Here is a 20,181-nt window from a genome sequence, read left to right as displayed (position 1 = left end):
CCGGAACGTTTTTACCAAGGACTTCTTAACCGAAGAAAGTTGAACAGAAGGCAAATCGTAGCTATTTTACCAATACAGCTCGCAATTTACCAATTTGTTACTCAGTAACGTTTCTTTCTGTCACAAGATGAATCGTAATGATGTATATACAAGTGCTTGCAAAAAAAGCGTTCCTTCAATGAGCATACCTTTTGCCTAATCGTCATCACTGCTTTCACCGCCCTCATCACTTCCTGCTGATGTTGAGACACTTTCACCTCCTTCATCACTTCCTGCTGATGTTGAGACACTTTCACCTCCTTCATCACTTCCTGCTGATGTTGAGACACTTTCACCTCCTTCATCACTTCCTGCTGATGTTGGGACACTTTCACCTCCTTCATCACTTCCTGCTGATGTTGAGACACTTTCACCTCCTTCATCACTTCCTGCTGATGTTGAGACACTTTCACTTTCCCCCTTCATCACTTCCTGCTGATGTTGAGACACTTTCACCTCCTTCATCACTTCCTGCTGATGTTGAGACACTTTCACCTCCTTCATCACTTCCTGCTGATGTTGAGACACTTTCACCTCCTTCATCACTTCCTGCTAATGTTGAGACACTTTCACCCCCTTCATAACTTCCTGCTGATGTTGGGACACTTTCACCTCCTTCATCACTTCCTGCTGATGTTGAGACACTTTCACCTCCTTCGTCTCCCTTCATCACCTCCTTCATCACTTCCTGCTGATGTTGAGACACTTTCACCTCCTTCATCACTTCCTGCTGATGTTGAGACACTTTCACCTCCTTCATCACTTCCTGCTGATGTTGAGACACTTTCACCTCCTTCATAACTTCCTGCTGGTGTTGAGACACCCTCGTCTCCTTCATCACTTCCTGCTGATGTTGAGACATTTTCACCTCCTTCATCACTTCCTGCTGATGTTGAGACACTTTCGTCTCCTTCATCACTTCCTGCTGATGTTGTGATACTTTCATCCCCTTCATCACTTCCTGCTGATGTTGAGACATTTTCACCTCCGTCAACACTTCCTGGTGATATTGAGACACTTACAACTCCTTCATAACTTCCTGCTGTTGTTGAGACACTTTTGCCGCTTTGATCACTGCCTGCTGATGTCAAGGATCTTTCACCTCCTGTCGACGGCGATACACGTGTTCCAGCTAGTGTACTGTCCGCTGGTGTCGTGACACTACTGCCCTCTTCTCCACTGCCTGCTGGTGTCGTGACACTACTGCCTTCTTCTCCACTCCCTGCTGGTGTCGTTACACTACTGCCCTTTTCTCCACTGCCTGCTGGTGTCGTGACACTACTGCCCACTTCTCCACTGCCTGCTGGTGTCGTGACACTACTGCCCACTTCTCCACTGCCTGCTGGTGTCGTGACACTACTGCCCTCTTCTCCACTGCCTGCTGGTGTCGTTACACTACTGCCCTTCTCCACTGCCTGCTGGTGTCGTGACACTACTGCCCACTTCTCCACTGCCTGCTGGTGTCGTGACACTACTGCCCTCTTCTCCACTGCCTGCTGGTGTCGTTACACTACTGCCCTCTTCTCCACTGCCTGCTGGTGTCGTTACACTACTGCCCTCTTCTCCACTACCTGCTGGTGTCGTGACACTACTGCCCACTTCTCCGCTGTCCGCTGGTGTCGTGACACTACTGCCCACTTCTCCACTGTCTACAATTGACAAAGGATCGTTGTGGCTTACATTTCCATTCGTTTCTATTGCCATTTTCCATATTTCAAGGTCGAGCCGTGAGTCACTTTCTATCGCAGTGTCCACACACAGATAGGTACCCGCTCTGGCTACCGGAACACATGTCTCTGATGCCGCACAGGGCTGTGAAGAACATGCAGATACCTGGAACTGGAAATCAAATACACGTGTTTGTAATGTGTCCAATATCTTCATATAAACCGTATAATGGACTGGGGGTCCTTCAACGAAAATATAAACACAGTTACGTTTCTAATGTGTTCTATGTTACTTTGAAGATGTACATATTGACTATAATGAGGTGTTGAGAATGTAGTATTAACATCAACACCTGTAGTTTAATTTGAATACTAAAATGTTCATGTGTCTGATGAACATATAGGCAGCTGTCTAAAAATACATGATTCATTAAACAGAAGCGATACAGAACTCACAGTTTAGCTTAAAAACATCTGATCAAAACGGTGTTCGGCAGAAAAGTCCTCGGTACAATAGTACCGGTAAAAAAGTCCTAAATTTGCCTAGGTAATAAGTCCTCCGGAAAAAAAGTCCCCTTTTCATTTTCTAACAAGAAATGTATGGAAAAATAATGTTGTTTTAGTGTATGTCCTTTCATTGTCACACATGCACCAAATGTAATGGTCTTATGCCATAATGATGTATTGAAATGTTGACATAGAAATCATACGAAATGACTACAGTTGACATCATTAGTCATAAGTTACATAATGCATCACATGATGACATGAGATAGTCGGTAATCGGAAAAAAAGCATCAGGAAAAAAAGAATCGGATAAAAAAATCAATTTTTGCTAGGAAAAGAAGAAACAGGAAAAAAAGTATCAGTTCACACATTTATTGGTGGAATAATGAACCAATATCATATCCAATATCAATATAATCTATATATATAATATAGTCTAGGCCTACTGATATTTATGAAGTCGGATGTTCATTGCCACTGTCGTCTGTTCGTGTGCATTGTAGTAACTCTTACTAGGATAATGATGTATCATGTTGATAAATGTATTATCTTTTCATTCAATATTTTATTTACATATATTTCAATTTATATGTATGTCTCACATGCCATATAGACCAGACATTGTAATATGTGTGACACATTGATAAAATAGTTTTCTTCTTCGTTTAAAAGATCAAACTTCAATTAAAAAAAATAATCTGTAAAAGTTGTAAATACGATTACATTGAAAAATATGAAATATATAGAAATACCCCTCGGGGATATAATTTAAGATAGTTAAATTGACAATGAAATGTGATACAATCTATTGAGAGGTACAGTTTAACTCACTGTATCGAGCGCGAATACACAGTATAATATACATAGAATAGACATCTTATCCAGTGTTGTATTTCCCATATCATCTAATCCCAGCTCACCAAATGAGATCCCACTCCGTCTTGTTTCGTCTCACCTCACATCATCCCGCCGGCATATGGCTGGAATATTGCTGAGTGCGGAGTAAAAATCAACTCACTCACACTCACTCACATCATCCCACCTCATACCATCCCATCCCAGTCCAACACCCATCCCATACCATTCTTATCCAATCCCATCCCATACCATCCCAGTCCAACACCCATCCCATACCATTCTTATCCAATCCCATCCCATACCATCCCAGTCTAACATCCATCCCATACCATTCTTATCCAATCCCACCCCATACCATCCCAGTCCAACACCCATCCCATACCATTCTTATCCAATCCCATCCCATACCATCCCAGTCCAACACCCATCCCATACCATTCTTATCCAATCCCATCCCATACCATCCCAGTCTAACATCCATCCCATACCATTCTTATCCAATCCCACCCCATACCATCCCAGTCCAACACCCATCCCATACCATTCTTATCCAATCCCATCCCATACCATCCCAGTCCAACACCCATCCCATACCATTCTTATCCAGTCCCATCCCATACCATTCCTCAGTTGTTGGTGATCTATAGCCCGTTTTTATGTTGTACTGTTGTCTATAGTGATCTCTTTTTATCATAGCGCACTAGTTATAACTTAAGAGCAGTGGTACTCTAGTCGTTCACTGTCCCTCGAAGACAGTTTTTTTAATATTCTAAAATTTTGTATATGCTAAATTTATTGATTTTATTACTAATATATAAATTGTTCTCGTCACGATATGGCTGAAAGATTGCCGATGTGACGTTAAATATACTATTCTCACTTTGCTAAGGATCATCATGGATTCAACAGAAAACTATTATGTGGGGTCAAATTTGATTTAATTACCTAAGTTTATTGTAAGCATGGTTCCTAGGTTTCAGTATGTCATTGCGTCTTCTTGTGGATCCCGTACCTGCTATTGACAGGTGTTGTTTAGTTGGCAATGTCTGGTTCCATGATTTGCAAAATGGTTGACTGGTGTCATGAAAACCATTTTTATGGTTACTCATGTATCAAGTGCATAATGTTAGAATAAAGTGACTGTCTACCTGAAGAGGGGTCACCATATTATTATTTATCCAGTTTTATATGGATACAATTTCATATTACAAATCTACGTTAAAGTCAAGTTGTGAATTTGTGTGATCCTTATCAAAGTGTGAGTAGTAATTCACTCACTCACCATACCATTCCGTCGCATCTCATCTTACCCTAGAATCACCAGTTCCTCTGATGTACACCCCTCCCATGAAGAAGCTCAGTCTGGTGGAATCTTCTTCACGGTGAGTCTTCAGTTGGCAGGCTTGCTTCTCACCTATCCAGTTAAGGGAAGCGCAGCCAGGGAGGTAAGAACATAGCGTCCAGCAAGCCTCAACGTTAGACATTCGTCCTGTCCACAGATTGTATCCTACGAGGATCCTGTTAGCATTGGTCACATCTTTCAATTTTAGCCCAGCTCCAGAAATCGTATCTATCAACCAGAGACCAATGGTCAAGGTCACCGGAACCAGGCGAGTCATACTGCATGCAAGGAAATGCTTTAAGTGATGTGTCATTATCGTCTTGTCCCACTTCTTCCTGTTCCCTTTGTAATGATCTCGTAATCTTGTAATTATCGATTGGAAATTCTAAATTCTGTGTATAGAAATGGATCGCTAATTAGTTCGCCAACAGTGGGTCTCTTATTAGGTTCATGCGACCTAACCATTGGCAACTCTTAAGGGCTTAACTGTTCCGGAAGTAATTGGGTATATTTAATGATTGTTTTCATTTTGTAGAACACAAATGATTCTGTTCTCCTTAATATTAATCACTAATTGAACTAAAAAAGAGTCGCGCTATTGAGGCAACAATGCATCATCACAGGGCGTATATTGCTAAATAATAATAATAATAATAAAAATAGCTAAAACTAGCTAATTATGTCATTATCATTACAAAAAGCCAAGAACCGGCTCATTTAAGTTCTGACATTTTGTTTGACAAACTATCTATTAAATTGTTAAAGTCACCTTTTCATAAGCAGAGGTTGGAAACGCTGAAGCTAAAAGTGATCAAATTATATATACGTGGCTACGGAATTCCATGTTTATACATTACATCATTGTTAAAGCTATCAGTGTACACCTCTCATATTTGTTTGTTTGCTGTTACCACCACACACAGCAACATTCCAGCTATATGGGGGGCGGCGGTCGTTAAATAATCGATTCTGGACCAGACAATCCAGTGATCAACAGTATGAACATCGGTCTACACACATGGGATACGATGACATGTGTCAGTTAATTCAGCGAGCCTGACCATCCGATCTCGTTACTTGTCTTTTACGGCAAGCATGGGTTACTGAAGACCAATTCTAACCTGGATCGTCACGTGTGAACATCTCTCATAAAACTGACCAGTTATTTCCGTTCCCCTACACCTAACATGATCAACGCATGCCCATGATGACACTTCCCTTTAGACGGCAAGCACATTTTCACCTTAATACCGAGGTTAAATACTAATAATCAAACCGTTCTGTTTATCTAGCAACAAGTCGTCACCCTGTTAAGACAGTTATAGTTTCGGGAAACCTGTTATCTGAAAGTGAGATACGTTCTTATTCAAAGTTACGTTATTATTCATTATGTGTGGATAGCCAGTGATAGGAAGTTGTGTGCTATATTTAGACCTGTGCTACATTTAGTGTGAGATCTGGAAGATACTACAGAACACTCAACCCCACTGTATTCTGACCAAGGGAGTTGGAGAATCTACTGGGATCCTTTTCGTAGGGATATAAGAGGATTTCACCCGAGGGTGTCATCCCACATTAGGTCTCAAGTTACAAGGAGACTAGGAATTGTGTTTAGATATTTTACCCTGGATACTGAGTCATGGCCGATTTTGGAAACTTGACCATCCTTTTTAATATACCATTCTGGTTAATATTGCTATCATTCTCTCTATTGCTATCATCATTCCTTTTGTATTATACTGTCTTTGATTTTATATTCTTTTGCACAGCCACCGTTACGTCTTTGTAGTAAATTGTATTAATCTCTCTCTCTCTCTCTCTCTCTCTCTCTCTCTCTCTCTCTCTCTCTCTCTCTATCTCTCTCTCTCTCTCTCTCTCTCTCTCTCTCTCTCTGTAAGTGTGTGTGTATGTGTGTGTGTTATTGACTGACGGTTGAATGGACATATTAGCCACGATGTTCCCTCGAGTCAATAACCAATTTAATGAGAATACATCAATATTGAATGGCATGCCACAACACAGAGGCAAATACGACACACTGAATCAATGTGATTGATGGTGACAACAGACTCGCGGTGCCTGGGTTTGGTAGCTCTGTGGTTGTGTTTGTGTCCTCGTTAGGAGTGGTAACAGTTACTGAACTCTCTGTACTGGGAATTTTGGTATCGTCAGTTTCACTCGACCGACAGATGTCAGTGACGTTCAGCGTGTCAAGAGTAGCTCCCTCAAACACTGAGTCCATAGTGCATCCTATCCCGTTCAGAGGGAAATCCGGAAAGGAGGATTTAACAGAAAAGATCCATGTGATGTCGCACACACAGTCAACACTGATGTAGAAGAACATAAAATCAGAACCCATATCTGACTGAAAGGCATCCAGGGTATTTCGTTCCAGGTTCATAATGGTGCAAGAAAAAATTCGAACATTTTTCATTTCTGTAAACCCATCCAAAGCTAAGGACTTGAGATTGGTAATTGTTGAGTGGTATATTTGGAAAGACTCGCAGGAAGAAATCTTGTAGAAAGCCTTCGACTCTATAGTTGTGATGTTCGTTGCATAGAAGGTCAGTGTCTCCATATCAGATATCCCATCAAAAGCAAAAGACTCAATGGTTCCTATAAGCAACTGGTACGTGTTGAGCTTTCCTCCTTTAGCGAACGTACTCTTTCCGAAGGCAAAGGATTCAACAGTCCTGATATTAGAATGGTGAATGAAAATATCTATGATGTTGTATGTTGCGTTGAAGGAATATGATTTCAGTTTTCCGATTGTACAATCTGCTATGTGGATTTGCGTCAGGTTTGTAAGATACAGAAAGGCATTTTCAGGTATGTCTTCAAGTGTTGACTCCGCTATGTTCAAGATTTCCGTTTCTTCGTCCAATAATGGTAAACAATGGATTTCAAAACACACTGTAGTGTGTGGGGAAAACAGGAGCGTTGAGCACGTTGACGTACAGTTTTCGTCCTGTGACGTCACGAGGCTGAGTAACTGTAGGAGCGAAACAACTGTGAAAATCTGCAGAATAGAAAAAATATAGTTTACATCACATTCCAACCATACAGTTTTCCCGGAAATTATTGAGAAAATCATTGTTTCCAAACACTGATAATATAATTTTTAATATTATGTAGTAAGGTACTCAATATGGGAGGCAACTCTTGTTGGATTAAAAAAGGAACCTTACTACATCAAGAGTTATCTCCCCTGGTGAAGCAGACGGCTTCCTTTGTTGACATGGCATATTTGACAGAAGAAGAAAAACGAAACCTGGTTCTAGGTGATTTTGAAAGGGGTGTGACTAATGCAAAAGAGTTAGCTAGTAGACATGACATTCCTCTGTGTATAGTATACATAACTTTGAAGAATATTCAGTCAGGAGTTGGGATTGAGCACTAGACAGGGGCAAGGAGCCAAGAATGTTCAGTACTACGGATCGCCGGCGACATGGTCAGATTGTAGTAGGGGAACATTGAAAAGCTTTGAGAATATCAGAAATGAGATGACTAATAGAGGAAGTCCTCAGGTATGTAATGGAACCCTTAGACAAGAATAACACTTCACTGGGTGAAAAAGCGCGGAATTCCTTCACCATTGATGAAAGATGCACACAATGAAAAACGTTTAAACTGGTGTAGGGCTCACTGGAAGTTTGACGAATTGGATTTTCCAGCACGATAACGGCCCTAAAGACACTGCGGGCTATACAGAACAGTAGCTGTGGGACGAAAATGTTCAAGTTTTAGACTGGCCCAGCTACAGCCCAGATCGTAACCCTATTGAGAATGTGTGGGGACTAGGGCAGAATAAACCAAAAAGGAATAAGGATATTATAAATATTGAGGATATGAAGAAAGAAGTGGTTGAATATTGGGATATGCTGTCACACGATTTCCTACTAATTTTGATCGGTGGTGTACCTAGGTGCATTCAGTCGTGTATTGCAGGGCAAGGAGGTCTCACAAAGAACTGAAAAGACACTGATACTGTAAGAGGATCATATATCTCAACACATTCACTTAAGTAAGACTTCTATAGTTTGCATACATGTATTACATATTTGCGAAAACAACTTTCTCAATAATTTCTGGGAATACTATATACCATAGTGATCGTGTCTTTCCGGGGCGGTGGGGTAATTAGTGATTAAAGCGTTCGCTCGTCACGCCGAAGACTCGAGTTCGATTCCACACATGGTACAATGTGTGAAGCCCATTTCTGGTGTCCCCCGCCTTGATATTGCTGGAATTTTGCGGCGTAAAACTAAACTCACTCACTTAGTATATTCCAAAGATCATAGTCATTTTATATTTCAATTTGGTATTCTCTACGTTCCCCAAGTACCAACGAGCACCTACCCGTGAGTGAGTTAGAATTGGTCTTTTGCATACCACGACTAGCGGGATCGGGTGGTCAGGCTCGCTGACTTGGTTTACACATGTCATCGTATCCCAATTGCGTTGATAGATACTCATGGTGTTGATCACTGGATTGGCTGGTCCAGACTCGATTATTTACAGACCGCGCCATATAGCTGGAATATTGCTGAGTGCAACGTCAGACAACCAACCAACAAAACGAAATCAATGAGGAGCCTACTTATTCCTGCGGTTCGATATATAGAGAATACTAAACGATATCCCGTGTGATACAAATTTATGAAACGAGTGAATGGTATTGGTATCTAATGAGCGAAAGATATGTACGCATATGTAGCTATGTAAAAAACATGTTTGAAATAAAGCATCTGAAATATCGCGACTTCGAGATGTGTTGTGAATTACAGCCCATATTTTGTTTTGATCGCGTCATGTGACCGAGTGCAAATAGTTCCGGCAGCACGCGATGTTATTACACAATGTATACTGTGTAGATTTACTAAACAGTGATATCTTGAACGGGCGAGTAATAACTTATGATACTACTCATTATGTATTCACAAGTCCATATTTCAGCAAACACCCCACCCCCACCCCCGCCCCTGAACATTCATCTGACTCTCAAACACAGCACGTTTATCTCCTAATTCATTTGTATCTAGACTGTACTAATTTTCATTTGAGATTTGTGCATTGCCCATGTGGAATTTATAGTAGTCGCAAGACTTGCTCACCAATCCAGTCCGTGCACAAGGTACGGAAATAAATATGATTAAACCAAAGCATATGGTTCTCTTCGGTGAACATTCCTTGCACAATATGGGGTTAGTGAGTGTGGCATTACGTCTCTTTTAGCACTTTTCCAGCAATATCGCTGTAGGGAAAAATAGAAATGGGCTTCACACAATCTACCAACTTTGGGAATCGGACCCGGATCATCGGCGTGGGTGAACGCTTTAACCACTAGGATACCCCAACTTGACATTCATTCGCTCAGACAGTATGTAACCAGTCAAACGCCAAGTCGGATGTGAATAGCAGTTAGGCGATATGCGCGTCACAGAGGCTGCACTGATAGTCCATATAAAAAAAATAAACTAAATATAATAAAGTTAATTGGTAGAGTTCGAAACCTTGGACATGTACATATTCAACGTGAAGTACAGTCAATGTAACGCGAGCACTCATTGGTCTGAATACTTGCTGCGACAAGTCCGTGTTTTGAATGGTTGGTTACAAGGATCAAGTTAATGGAATAAGTGCACACCAAGGGACAGTCTGCATTCTCAGGTGATACAGGAGCATTGTGTACACAACATTCTAATTAATGACGATTAGGGTGTGCAATACTACCGGTAAACCGGTATATACCGGTACAGTATCGCGCGATACGATTATCACGATATGGCTCAGATTCTGCAAGTTTTGCGGGTTTGAATGGTTTAATATGTGACGTTTTGGAGGAATTAAGTGGCCTCAAATGCACCAATCTTTTGAGAGAAGCACGAGCTATGAATGGCAACTTCCTGTTGTGAAGGATCAAGCATACACTCCGAAACGTCGTGTTATTCACAATAAAAGAGTTGACATCTATACGTCTTGATTTTCTTATGCATTCCACTTCTAAATGCCCTTCTAAGATTTGACAAATCTTTTATTTGGACCTATTAGTATGGCCTCTGGCTCTGAGAGAACATTTCACATTATCTTGTTATTTTTGTTTGTTTCTTATACACTTTGTAGGACTGTATAATGGCATTCTAGTGAAGGATCTTAGTTACTGGAGGTCACGTGAGATTTTAAGCTCAAGTAGTTCACCTAAATAATGTTTTTGTTTCATTTTGCAATAGTTCATGTCAACACATGTTTATGTTGGAGTTGAATCTGAATGAATCACTGACATACAGTAACAATAATTACATACTGCATTGAAGTGCACACTGACCATGAAAATCATGTTATACTATTACCTTTATCATTACGTTCGCAAAACTTTGTTGCAATACAGTACTTCATTTAAACATTCTACACTAAGGCTCTATATTACTTTATTCATCTGTAAACCATTGACGTAAAGCCATGTACAATGGGGACGGGTAGCCTGAAAGTATGATGTAACAGCAAATAAGAAGATGATAACAACTTATATTTATTGTGTATGAAAAACCTTTCTCGTCACTATATGGCTGAAATATTGTCGAGTTGACGTTAACTTTTAACTCGCTCGCTCACTCACTTTCGTCAGTGAGTTAATGCAATTTACATTCCTGAGTCTATTTATTACAACATAAATTATATAATTGAATCTCTACTTCTTCATTTGTTTGTTCGACTGACTCTACGTTTGGTTACAGAGTGACCGGCAGTTAAAAGAGAAATTTGACAATTTGAAAGAATGCAGTTTCTTTGAGAGACAAATAGTCTGAAGGCATTGACTATGTTCCATAATGCTCAATGCAAGGAGTGAAACCCATTTTAGGCATTCCCAGCTCGAATGTTGCTTAAAGTGAAGTAAAACCATAATCACTCACTCAGGCAAAAGCAACCATGGCAACGAGATCAGAATGGTCTTATTTTACACCGAGAAGCCTTCCTTCCACAATTATTATTATTATTATTATTATTATGTTTTACAGATTAAAGATAGTATGCAGCAGAGAGGGTTCGGGTGATCCTGGCACAGTCAGGCTGGTAAGGCTCATCATCAGCTGAGGGCCCTTGCCCCCTCTACACGCAGCCCAGACAGCGAATGGGACTTCTCCCAGGAAACGCTGCCTAGTCGAACCCACCAAGAACTTTCCGGAGAATATGAAGGCTCCCCAACACTGCAGCCTTCTGCATTACCCAGAGTGTCAGAAGGGCTGTACTCCCGGTGGAGAACCCGGGCACTCTCCTGATCTCTTCCAAGAGATCAGGAGGTACCAAACCAAGGGCACCGAGAACAATGGGGAGCCTGGCGACAGTGTACTTGGGATGCAAGCGAGACATTTCAAAGGCGAGGTCCGCATATTTATCATGCTTTTCCTGAATCTTGCCAATCACATTGGTGTCAAAAGGGACAGAAAATTCAATGATATAAATACATTCATTGGCTTTATCAAAAAGGACAAGATCAGGTTTGTTGGCAGGTTTGTTCCGTTCAACACACTGCATGTACACACGATGCAATGGCTTCTCAGAAAGCTTCTCCACAAAAGACCGACTCTGGGCAGACTTGGTGAAGGACTTCACCTGTTTTACTCCCATCGCTGTACCGTCCAGCAGTACATCGCCATCAACAAAATCTACCTGAAATCTCAGATTCTGTCCAACAACTTTGGCACGCTTAAAATAGCTGTGGAATTCCTTGCTTTCATCATGAGTCTTCACATGCATCACCAGAGGATCATCCGATAAATAAATATGTGCAAAAGTACACAATAAAATTCTGTCATGAAGAGCCTCCACATTAATCAAACCCCGACCTCCAGAATTGATTGGCATGTATAAACGGTTAAGAGAGGAACGAGGGTGGTGGGCTCTGTTATCAGACATGATCCTTCTGGTCAGACGGTCAAGACTCTGGATGTCTTGTTTTGTCCAATCAACTACTCCAAAGGAATAGGAAAGGACTGGCACAGCAAAAGTATAGGTGGCTTTGACCTTGTTTCGAGCATTTAGCTCTGAACTCCAGATTTTCTTTAAACGAGATTTGTACTCGGCCTGAAGTTTGTCTTGAATGTGGGCATTCTGGAGCTTGTCTCGAACTTGCATTCCAAGATAGGTGTAGGCCTGATCTTCCACAAGATGCTCAATAACTCCTCCCCCTTGTAACTTGACCGATCCATCATTAACTACCTTGCCACGTTTCAAATGAAGAGTATTACATTTGTCGAGTCCAAATGTCATGCCAATATCATTAGAAAAGGACTCGACAAGGAGAACCTGTTCTTTCAAATTGGATTCTCCTTTGGCAAGGAGCTCGATGTCATCCATGTAAAGGAGATGAGTAAGCGGTGTTGGTGATCTGTGCTTAGGAGGTCAGGGATGGTAACCCTCCTCTCTGTTGAGCAGAAAGCTCAAAGGATTTAGAGACAAACAAAAAAAGCAAAGGACTAAAGGAGTCCCCCGGGAAAATTCCCCTTCTGATTGGAATAGATTCCGAAGTCTGCACCTGCCCTTGCGAGTACATCTCAAGTTGAGTCGACCAGCAACTCATTAAAGACTTGAGTAAATCAAGTAGTCGCTCCGGGAGGTCAATACAATGAAGAGACTTCAGAATCCATTCGTGAGGAACAGAGTCGTAAGCTTTTTTGTAGTCAATCCAGCACATGGATATGTTTTAGCCTCTTCCAAAATCATTTTGTGTACAAGAAGTTGATCCTTGCAGCCCAAACATCCCTTTGTCGCCCCCTTCTGCTCTCTGTAAATGATATCATTAGAAGAGCAGTAAGATGACACGAGGTTTGTCAAACACCCTGTGAATATTTTATACTGAGTATTCAAACATGTGATAGGGCGGAAGTTTTTGGGATCCGTCAAGTCTCCTTTCTTGGGGGAGAAGTATTGTGCGACCTTTGCAGAACCATGGAGGAACATCACCTGTGTCCACAAGAGAATTGAAACAGTGAAGTAATGGTGTTTGGACACAGAGGAACAGTTTCCAATACCGGTTTCGAATGCCATCAGGCCCTGGAGCTGTATTAGATTTGGACTTTTTGATGACACTTTTCAGGCAATCTGGTGAGATGTAACAGACAAACGACCTATTTACTTTCTCATGCATTGCATGGTCATAATCACGGACCCATGGTGCCTCAAGATTACAGTCGCCGGGTATAGACCACAACTGTTTCCAGAACCTTTCATTGGCATCCATGGAAGGCCGTTTATCATGCTCACCATCACCCTTTGTTTTCAGTTGCCTGTAGAAGTGCTTTTCATTATTTCTAAACAGTTTATTTTGTTTGATAAATTTATTTTTTCTTTTCCCATTTTTTCTTTCTTTCAGTCCAAACTTTTATTTTGGCCTTAAGGGAATGGACAATTTGGAGAAGTACCTTTTCTTTTTGTTGTCTTGTACTGCAATTTCAATTTTCTCCAAATTGTCTTTTGCCGTTTTGACATTGGACTCCCTGATGATCTTAGTTTCAGGCACAGCTCTATCCAGGAAACGTATTTTCTAGTTTCTGTTAGTTTCACTTGAAACCGGTTTTTCTTTGGTGTAGTCTTCTTAGTATTAGATGTTTTTTCTTTGGAAACTCTGTGAAGTTCCTCCAAGGTTCGAGCAGCAGCGTAGACACAACAATTAACTTCATGTAATGAACAATCCGTAGAAAGTTTCATAGAAATAATGTCATTTAATAAATCAATTTCATGTTTGGGAAAAGATAATTTCGTTTGTTGAATTGGCCTCCGTTTTTCTAAAGGTATAGCAGATATTTCATCATAAATAGAATGAAACAAAATATACACAGGATTTTCTGAAAGTTCTGCAACTGAAGAAGAGGAAGAGTGAGGGTCCGACATTTCGGGGCCAATTGGCTCTATGCCAGAAGAGTTTCCATCAGAAAGAGGAAAGAGGTTGACACGGACGTCCATTACAAGTTTTGGATCTGCTGCCACTTGAGCATTCTGCTCATGCAAAGGTTCCTGACGGGCACCAGTTGTGGGTTGAACTGGCTCACGGCGTATGAGATTTTTAAGACGCCGGAATTGGTCGCGGAGATTTTGCTCCGTCAGGTAAGCATACATGGGCATGGCATTGTCCCAATGCAGCTTAAGCGACTTGCCATTAATGCGTGGATTATCAGGCCACCCTGTCGCTTTCGCACACTCAAGTAGTGTGGGCAAGTCCCATCTCCAGTATGGTTTGTTTCTTTACCGAAGGAAGGCTGACTGGGCTGCGGAAGTGAAAGATTGAATTCTTCTTGGTTTTCTGTAACCCAGTAATTTCCCAGCTTCGGGGGGTCAGCCCTAACTGGGTGATGTACGTTCAGTTCAGGGAATATAATTCCCCTATCTAGGCCCACCACGGAGAGGCGTACATCATCAGGCCCTTATTATTATTATGTTTTACAGATTAAAGATAATATGCAGCAGAGAGGGTTCGGGTGATCCTGGCTTATTATTATTATTATTATTATTATTATTATTATTATTATTATTATAGGATACTTCCTTCCACAATGACTATAATGACTGTTTTCCCGAATATATGAAGAATTTACGTCGATCCTCAAGTGAATTACGTTCAAAGGACGCCATTTTTACAGCGGGTTTATAAGGCCCATAGATACAGTACTGGCATCGAGTCACGTCTACTGGGTACACGTGTCAGTGTTCACACACAGATAACCGGATGACCGTGCTTCTTAAAAAGTTTACCTTAATACGACTTTTAGGACATTGTCTTTTTTCTACATCGCATTTTTCCATACATGTAACGTCTGTAATACCACCACGGGTGTCTATTCAAGCCCTAAAAGTTATTGGGTGAAAGTGTTTTGTTTTGTTATATTTGCTGTTTATCGCCGCACACAGCAATATTCCAGCTATATGGCGGCAGTCGGTAAGTCTGGACCTGACAAGTCTGTGATGAACAATATGAACACCGGTCTACACAACTGGGATACGATGACATGTGTCAACCAAGTCAGCGAGTCGGACCACCTGATCCTGTTAGTTGCCTCTTACAAGGGAAGGTTGCTGAAGACCAATTCCAACTCGGATCGTCACGGCTGAGCCGCGGCTCTTTCAAAGTTCAGCGAAACACTACTGCAAGGATGAGTACTGGTGTGAAAAAGGTCCTGGCAAACAACTTATTCAAGCAGTGAAGATTTGCATCCTTTGGCAGCATCCTCTCAAAATATTTAAATATCAGTATCAAATATTGAGTGACGTGTTTCATGTTTTTTGACGGTACTGAAGATGATGGGCGTCTTGGACCTAAATCTCCTTGAATCTCTCATGAAGCCGTCGTACAACTGCAACACTGGTCAAAGCGGCGTAAAACACAACTCACTCATAATTGAATGATTTTGTAGTATGATGTTTGTGACAATGATGTATCATTTTGCTCAGGCCTATGTACACACAAAGATGTTGTAAGATGCTATTTAGTTGATATAAATTCAAAGACGAAGCCAGAGGGTTAATGAAGAACACAGAAAGAGATTATCAATGAAAGATGCAGAATTTATGAAGCCCAGAGACGGAATTATGTTAAGTGAAAACACTGGGTTATGTGAAGCATGAGCACTTGGTTAGGTGAAGCAAGTGCAGTGGGCTATGTGAAGGAAGGGCAATGCGTTATGTGAAGCAAGGCAGTGGGTTATGTGAAGCAAGCGCAGTTGATTATGTGAAGCAAGGGCATTCGGTAATGTGAAGCAAGGGCATTGAGTTATGTGAAGCAAGGGCATTGGGTTACGTGAAGCAAGGGCATTGGGTTATGTGAAGCAAGGGCACTGGGTTATGTGAAGCAAGGATATTGGGTTAAATGAAGCAAGGGCATTGGATTATGTGAAGCAAGGGCATTGAGTTATGTGAAGCAAGGGCATTGAGTTATGTGAAGTGAGGGCATTGAGTTATTTGAACCAAGGGCACTGAGTTATGTTAAGCGAAACACTCGGTTATGTGAAGCATGGGCACTGGGTTAGATGAAGCAAGGCAGTGGTTTATGTGAACCAAGGGCATTCGGTAATGTGAACCAAGGGCATTGGGTTATGTGAAGCAAGGGCACTGAGTTATGTGAAGCAAGGATATTGGGTTAAATGAAGCAAGAACATTGGGTTATGCGAAGCAAGGGCATTGAGTTATATGAAGCAAGGGCATTGGGTTATGTGGAGCAAGGGCATTGGGTTATGTGGAGCAAGGGCATTGGGTTGCGTGAAGCAAGGGCATTGGGTTATGTGAAGCAAGGGCATTGGGTTATGTGAAGCAAGGGCATTGAGTTTTTGAAGCAAGGGCATTGGGTTATGTGAAGCAAGGGCATTGGGTTATGTGAAGCAAGGGCAATGAGTTTTTTGAAGCAAGGATATTGGGTTAAATGAAGCAAGAACATTGGGTTATGTGAAGTGAGGGCATTGAGTTATGTGAAGCAAGTGCACTGAGTTATGTGAAGCAAAAACATTGGGTTATGTGAAGCAAGGTCATTGGGTTATGTGAAGCAAGGGCATTGGGTTACGTGAAGCAAGGGCAGTGGTTATGTGAAGGAAGGGCATTGGGTTATGCCAACAAGGGTATTGTGTTATGTGAAGCAAAGACTTTTGTTTATGTGAAGCAAAGGCATTAGTTTATGTGAAGCAAGGTCATTGGGTTATGGACCCGTGAGGATCCAGGGTAGAATAGGTCTTCAGCAACCCATGCTTGCCACAAAAGGCGACCATGCTTGTCGTAAGAGGTGACTAACGGGATCGGGTGGTCAGGCTCGCTGACTTGGTTGACACATATCGGTTCCAAATTACGCAGATTGATGCTCATACTGGATTGTCTGGTCCAAACTCGATTATTTACAGACCGCCGCCATATAGCTGGAATGTTGCTGTGTGCGGCGTAAAACTAAACTCAGTCACTCACTCATTGGGGTGTGTGGAACAAAGTGACTGGGTTATGTGAATCCAGGGCATTGAGTTATGTGGAGCAAAGAGACTGAGCTATGTCAAGCAATGAGGCTGGTTTATGTGACTGACTGTCCGGTGAGAGACTTTAATGGACGACTAACGCAAAGTAATATATATCGGGAACTGTGAGACACGCTAGAAAAATTCTGACAGTTTATGAAATTACCAAGGATGAACAGAACCAAGTACTAATTTGTTAATCACACTTGTCAGTTACTTTTCGTAACGATCAACGAAAACTGAACTGTTTGAAACAAACACCTTCAATGATAGCTGTGACCACTATCCCACGAAAGTCTGTGACCATACGGATATATTAATCCTTGTACCAATCATACATACCTTACCGGATTTCATCTCGTGATACGAAATGGGAACAAACGACGTCCTCTTGAAATGTCGGCATGCATTTAGGCACAGAACAATATGTCCGTTAATCACAACGAAGCCAACAGATTACCACGCTACTTAACATATGAGTAAAGCACAGCTTATCTTATCTGAGGACAGCACTTGTTGAATCACCATATCCTTGTTTCCAAATCTGACCCACATTGGAGCCATTATTCTTAGTTCAGCCACTGATAGTTTGGGTTCTGAAGATCACATACGACAAATGTATTAACCGCTGACGAAGATATGTGCATCGCAGGACGTTAAATGTTCTGTAGTTTCAGGAATATATTTACACTATTTCGATCAACTATGTGTTGAAGGTAGTGAAATCAACGTGGGACTGCAAAAGGTTTACTTTCCCAAGATCATTTTATAATGCCGTATCAAAATGATTTAAGAAATGTACCTTCAGACCTGTAATGTATCTTTACCACAGTCGCCCCAAAATGAAGCATACAACTTCATGAATGACAACTTCTTGTTTATTGCATAGAGCGACGTGTCGATGCAGATTCTTACACCGTCATCGGTGAGTGAGTTTAGTTTCACGCCGCACTCAGCAATATAACAGCTATATGGCGGCGGTTACACCGTTATCAAGATAAATATGACTACAATCAAGTGATGAGAAGTATATATGGATGGTGTGTTGTGACAAGGATCAGATTAACATTAGCAACAACACGTCATTGAATATCAAGTGGTGCTAGTTTTATATTCCAAACAGATTGTAATTGAAGATGAGTTCCACTTGTTGTTGGTATGTCCTTACTATACTGATTTAAGGACAAAATGTCTACCCTAATATCACTATCCATGTTCTAATACGAGTAAATATTTACTTTGTGAAAATAAATGAACACTAATACACTCTTAAAAAACCCCGCATAGGTGATTTTGAGAATATTGGACTTCCAAAACGTCATCTGTATGGGATTGTAAACAGCTTCAGCCCCTAAACGCGGCAATTTGAACGTTTTTCTGTTTGAAGAATCATTCGCTAAAGAATCATGCAAAAAAAATGCACGTGCAAGTAAGCGGAAAAGCATGCGGTATCGATCACTATAAAAAGGCAAACGTTGTGTTAAATGTTGTCAATCGTTTTTGCCTGGAAAAGAGGAAATCATCATGCCAAAGCTGAGTGCCGCCAATCGAAACATCGCCATAGGCCGCCTTGAAGCTGGGGAGTCGCAGTCTGCAGTTGCCCGACATTTCAACGTTCATCAGAACACCATATCCCGCCAAAGGGATCGGTCCCTGCCCGAGAAGCGGCCGTCCAAGAGTTACCACCCAAGCCAGGACCGCTACATCCAGGTTTCTCATTTGCAACAGCCGTAGGGACTGCACAACGCATCTCTGGATTGAGAAGAAATTCCGACAAAACTGCCCCTGTTTGAGAGACGTCCATCGGCCCAATTGCTTGCAGTGGTGTCGTAGAGTCCGGAACTGGATTCTTAGAAACTGGAACCGAGTCTGGTTCAGTGATGAATCACGATTTCTTCTTCACCGGCAAGTTATAAGACAGCGTGTTTACCGTCGGAGGAATGACGTTTTGTCCTTAACTGTATTCGACAGGTCGACCGATTGGTGTAAACTAACGCAATAAATTCTTCTAAACAAATGGCTTATGCGTTTCTTTTTGTAAGAGTGTAACTTGGTATGTATATCTACCATGCTTCTATTTATAGAAACTATCCGTACACATTGTGATTGTATACCGTTATTGCTATCTTATTACTACTGCTACTCCCACTACTACTACTACTACTACTTGTACTACTCCCACTACTACGACGACTACTCCCACTACTACTACTACAACTACTACTACTCCCACTAGAACTACTACTACTACTACTACTACTGCTACCACTAGTGCTGCTGCTGCTACTGCTACTACTCTGCTGCTACTGCTGCTGCTACTACTACTGCTACTGCTACTGCTACTGCTGCTACTACTGCTGCTGCTGCTGCTGCTTGCTCCACTGCTACTGCTGCTGCTATTGCTGCTGCTGCTGCTGCTGCTGCTGCTGCTGCTACTGCTGCTGCTGCTACTGCTGCTGCTGCTGCTGCTGCTGCTGCTGCTACTGCTGCTGCTGCTGCTGCTACTGCTGCTGCTGCTGCTGCTGCTGCTGCTGCTGCTGCTACTGCTGCTGCTGCTGCTGCTGCTGCTGCTGCTGCACTGCTGCTGCTGCTACTGCTGCTGCTGCTGCTGCTGCTGCTGCTGCTGCTGCTGCTGCTGCTGCTGCTGCTGCTGCTGCTGCTGCTGCTGCTGCTGCTGCTGCTGCTGCTGCTGCTGCTGCTGCTGCTGCTGCTGCTGCTGCTGCTGCTGCTGCTGCTGCTGCTGCTGCTGCTATGCTGCTGCTGCTGCTGCTGCTGCTGCTGCTGCTGC

General features: G+C 41.9%; 2 protein-coding genes across 2 annotated transcripts; both read right to left on the bottom strand.

Annotated features, from left to right (window-relative positions):
- Positions 1–448: 448 nt before the first annotated feature.
- On the bottom strand, positions 449–4,690 carry LOC124273560 (hyphally-regulated protein-like). Its single transcript, XM_046708840.1, has 4 exons — positions 4,382–4,690; positions 1,611–1,688; positions 713–1,532; positions 449–573 (listed from the first exon to the last, which is right to left on the bottom strand). Exons 1-4 carry the CDS (start codon positions 4,688–4,690, stop codon positions 449–451), a joined length of 1,332 nt encoding a protein of 443 aa, XP_046564796.1.
- A 1,685-nt stretch (positions 4,691–6,375) lies between these two features.
- Positions 6,376–17,867, bottom strand: LOC124273555 (thyrotropin receptor-like). The gene is made up of 2 exons (XM_046708836.1): positions 17,736–17,867; positions 6,376–7,432 (listed from the first exon to the last, which is right to left on the bottom strand). The coding sequence occupies exons 1-2, from the start codon at positions 17,748–17,750 to the stop codon at positions 6,407–6,409; spliced, it is 1,041 nt and encodes a 346-aa protein (XP_046564792.1). The 5' UTR covers positions 17,751–17,867; the 3' UTR covers positions 6,376–6,406.
- Between the last annotated feature and the right edge of the window lie 2,314 nt (positions 17,868–20,181).

Source organism: Haliotis rubra, unplaced genomic scaffold (assembly GCF_003918875.1).
Source record: "Haliotis rubra isolate DU_JTF1 unplaced genomic scaffold, ASM391887v1 Scf182, whole genome shotgun sequence".
Lineage (NCBI taxonomy): Eukaryota > Metazoa > Mollusca > Gastropoda > Lepetellida > Haliotidae > Haliotis > Haliotis rubra.
Note: the sequence above shows the minus strand (reverse complement) of the source record. Positions and strands in the feature narration are given on the sequence as shown.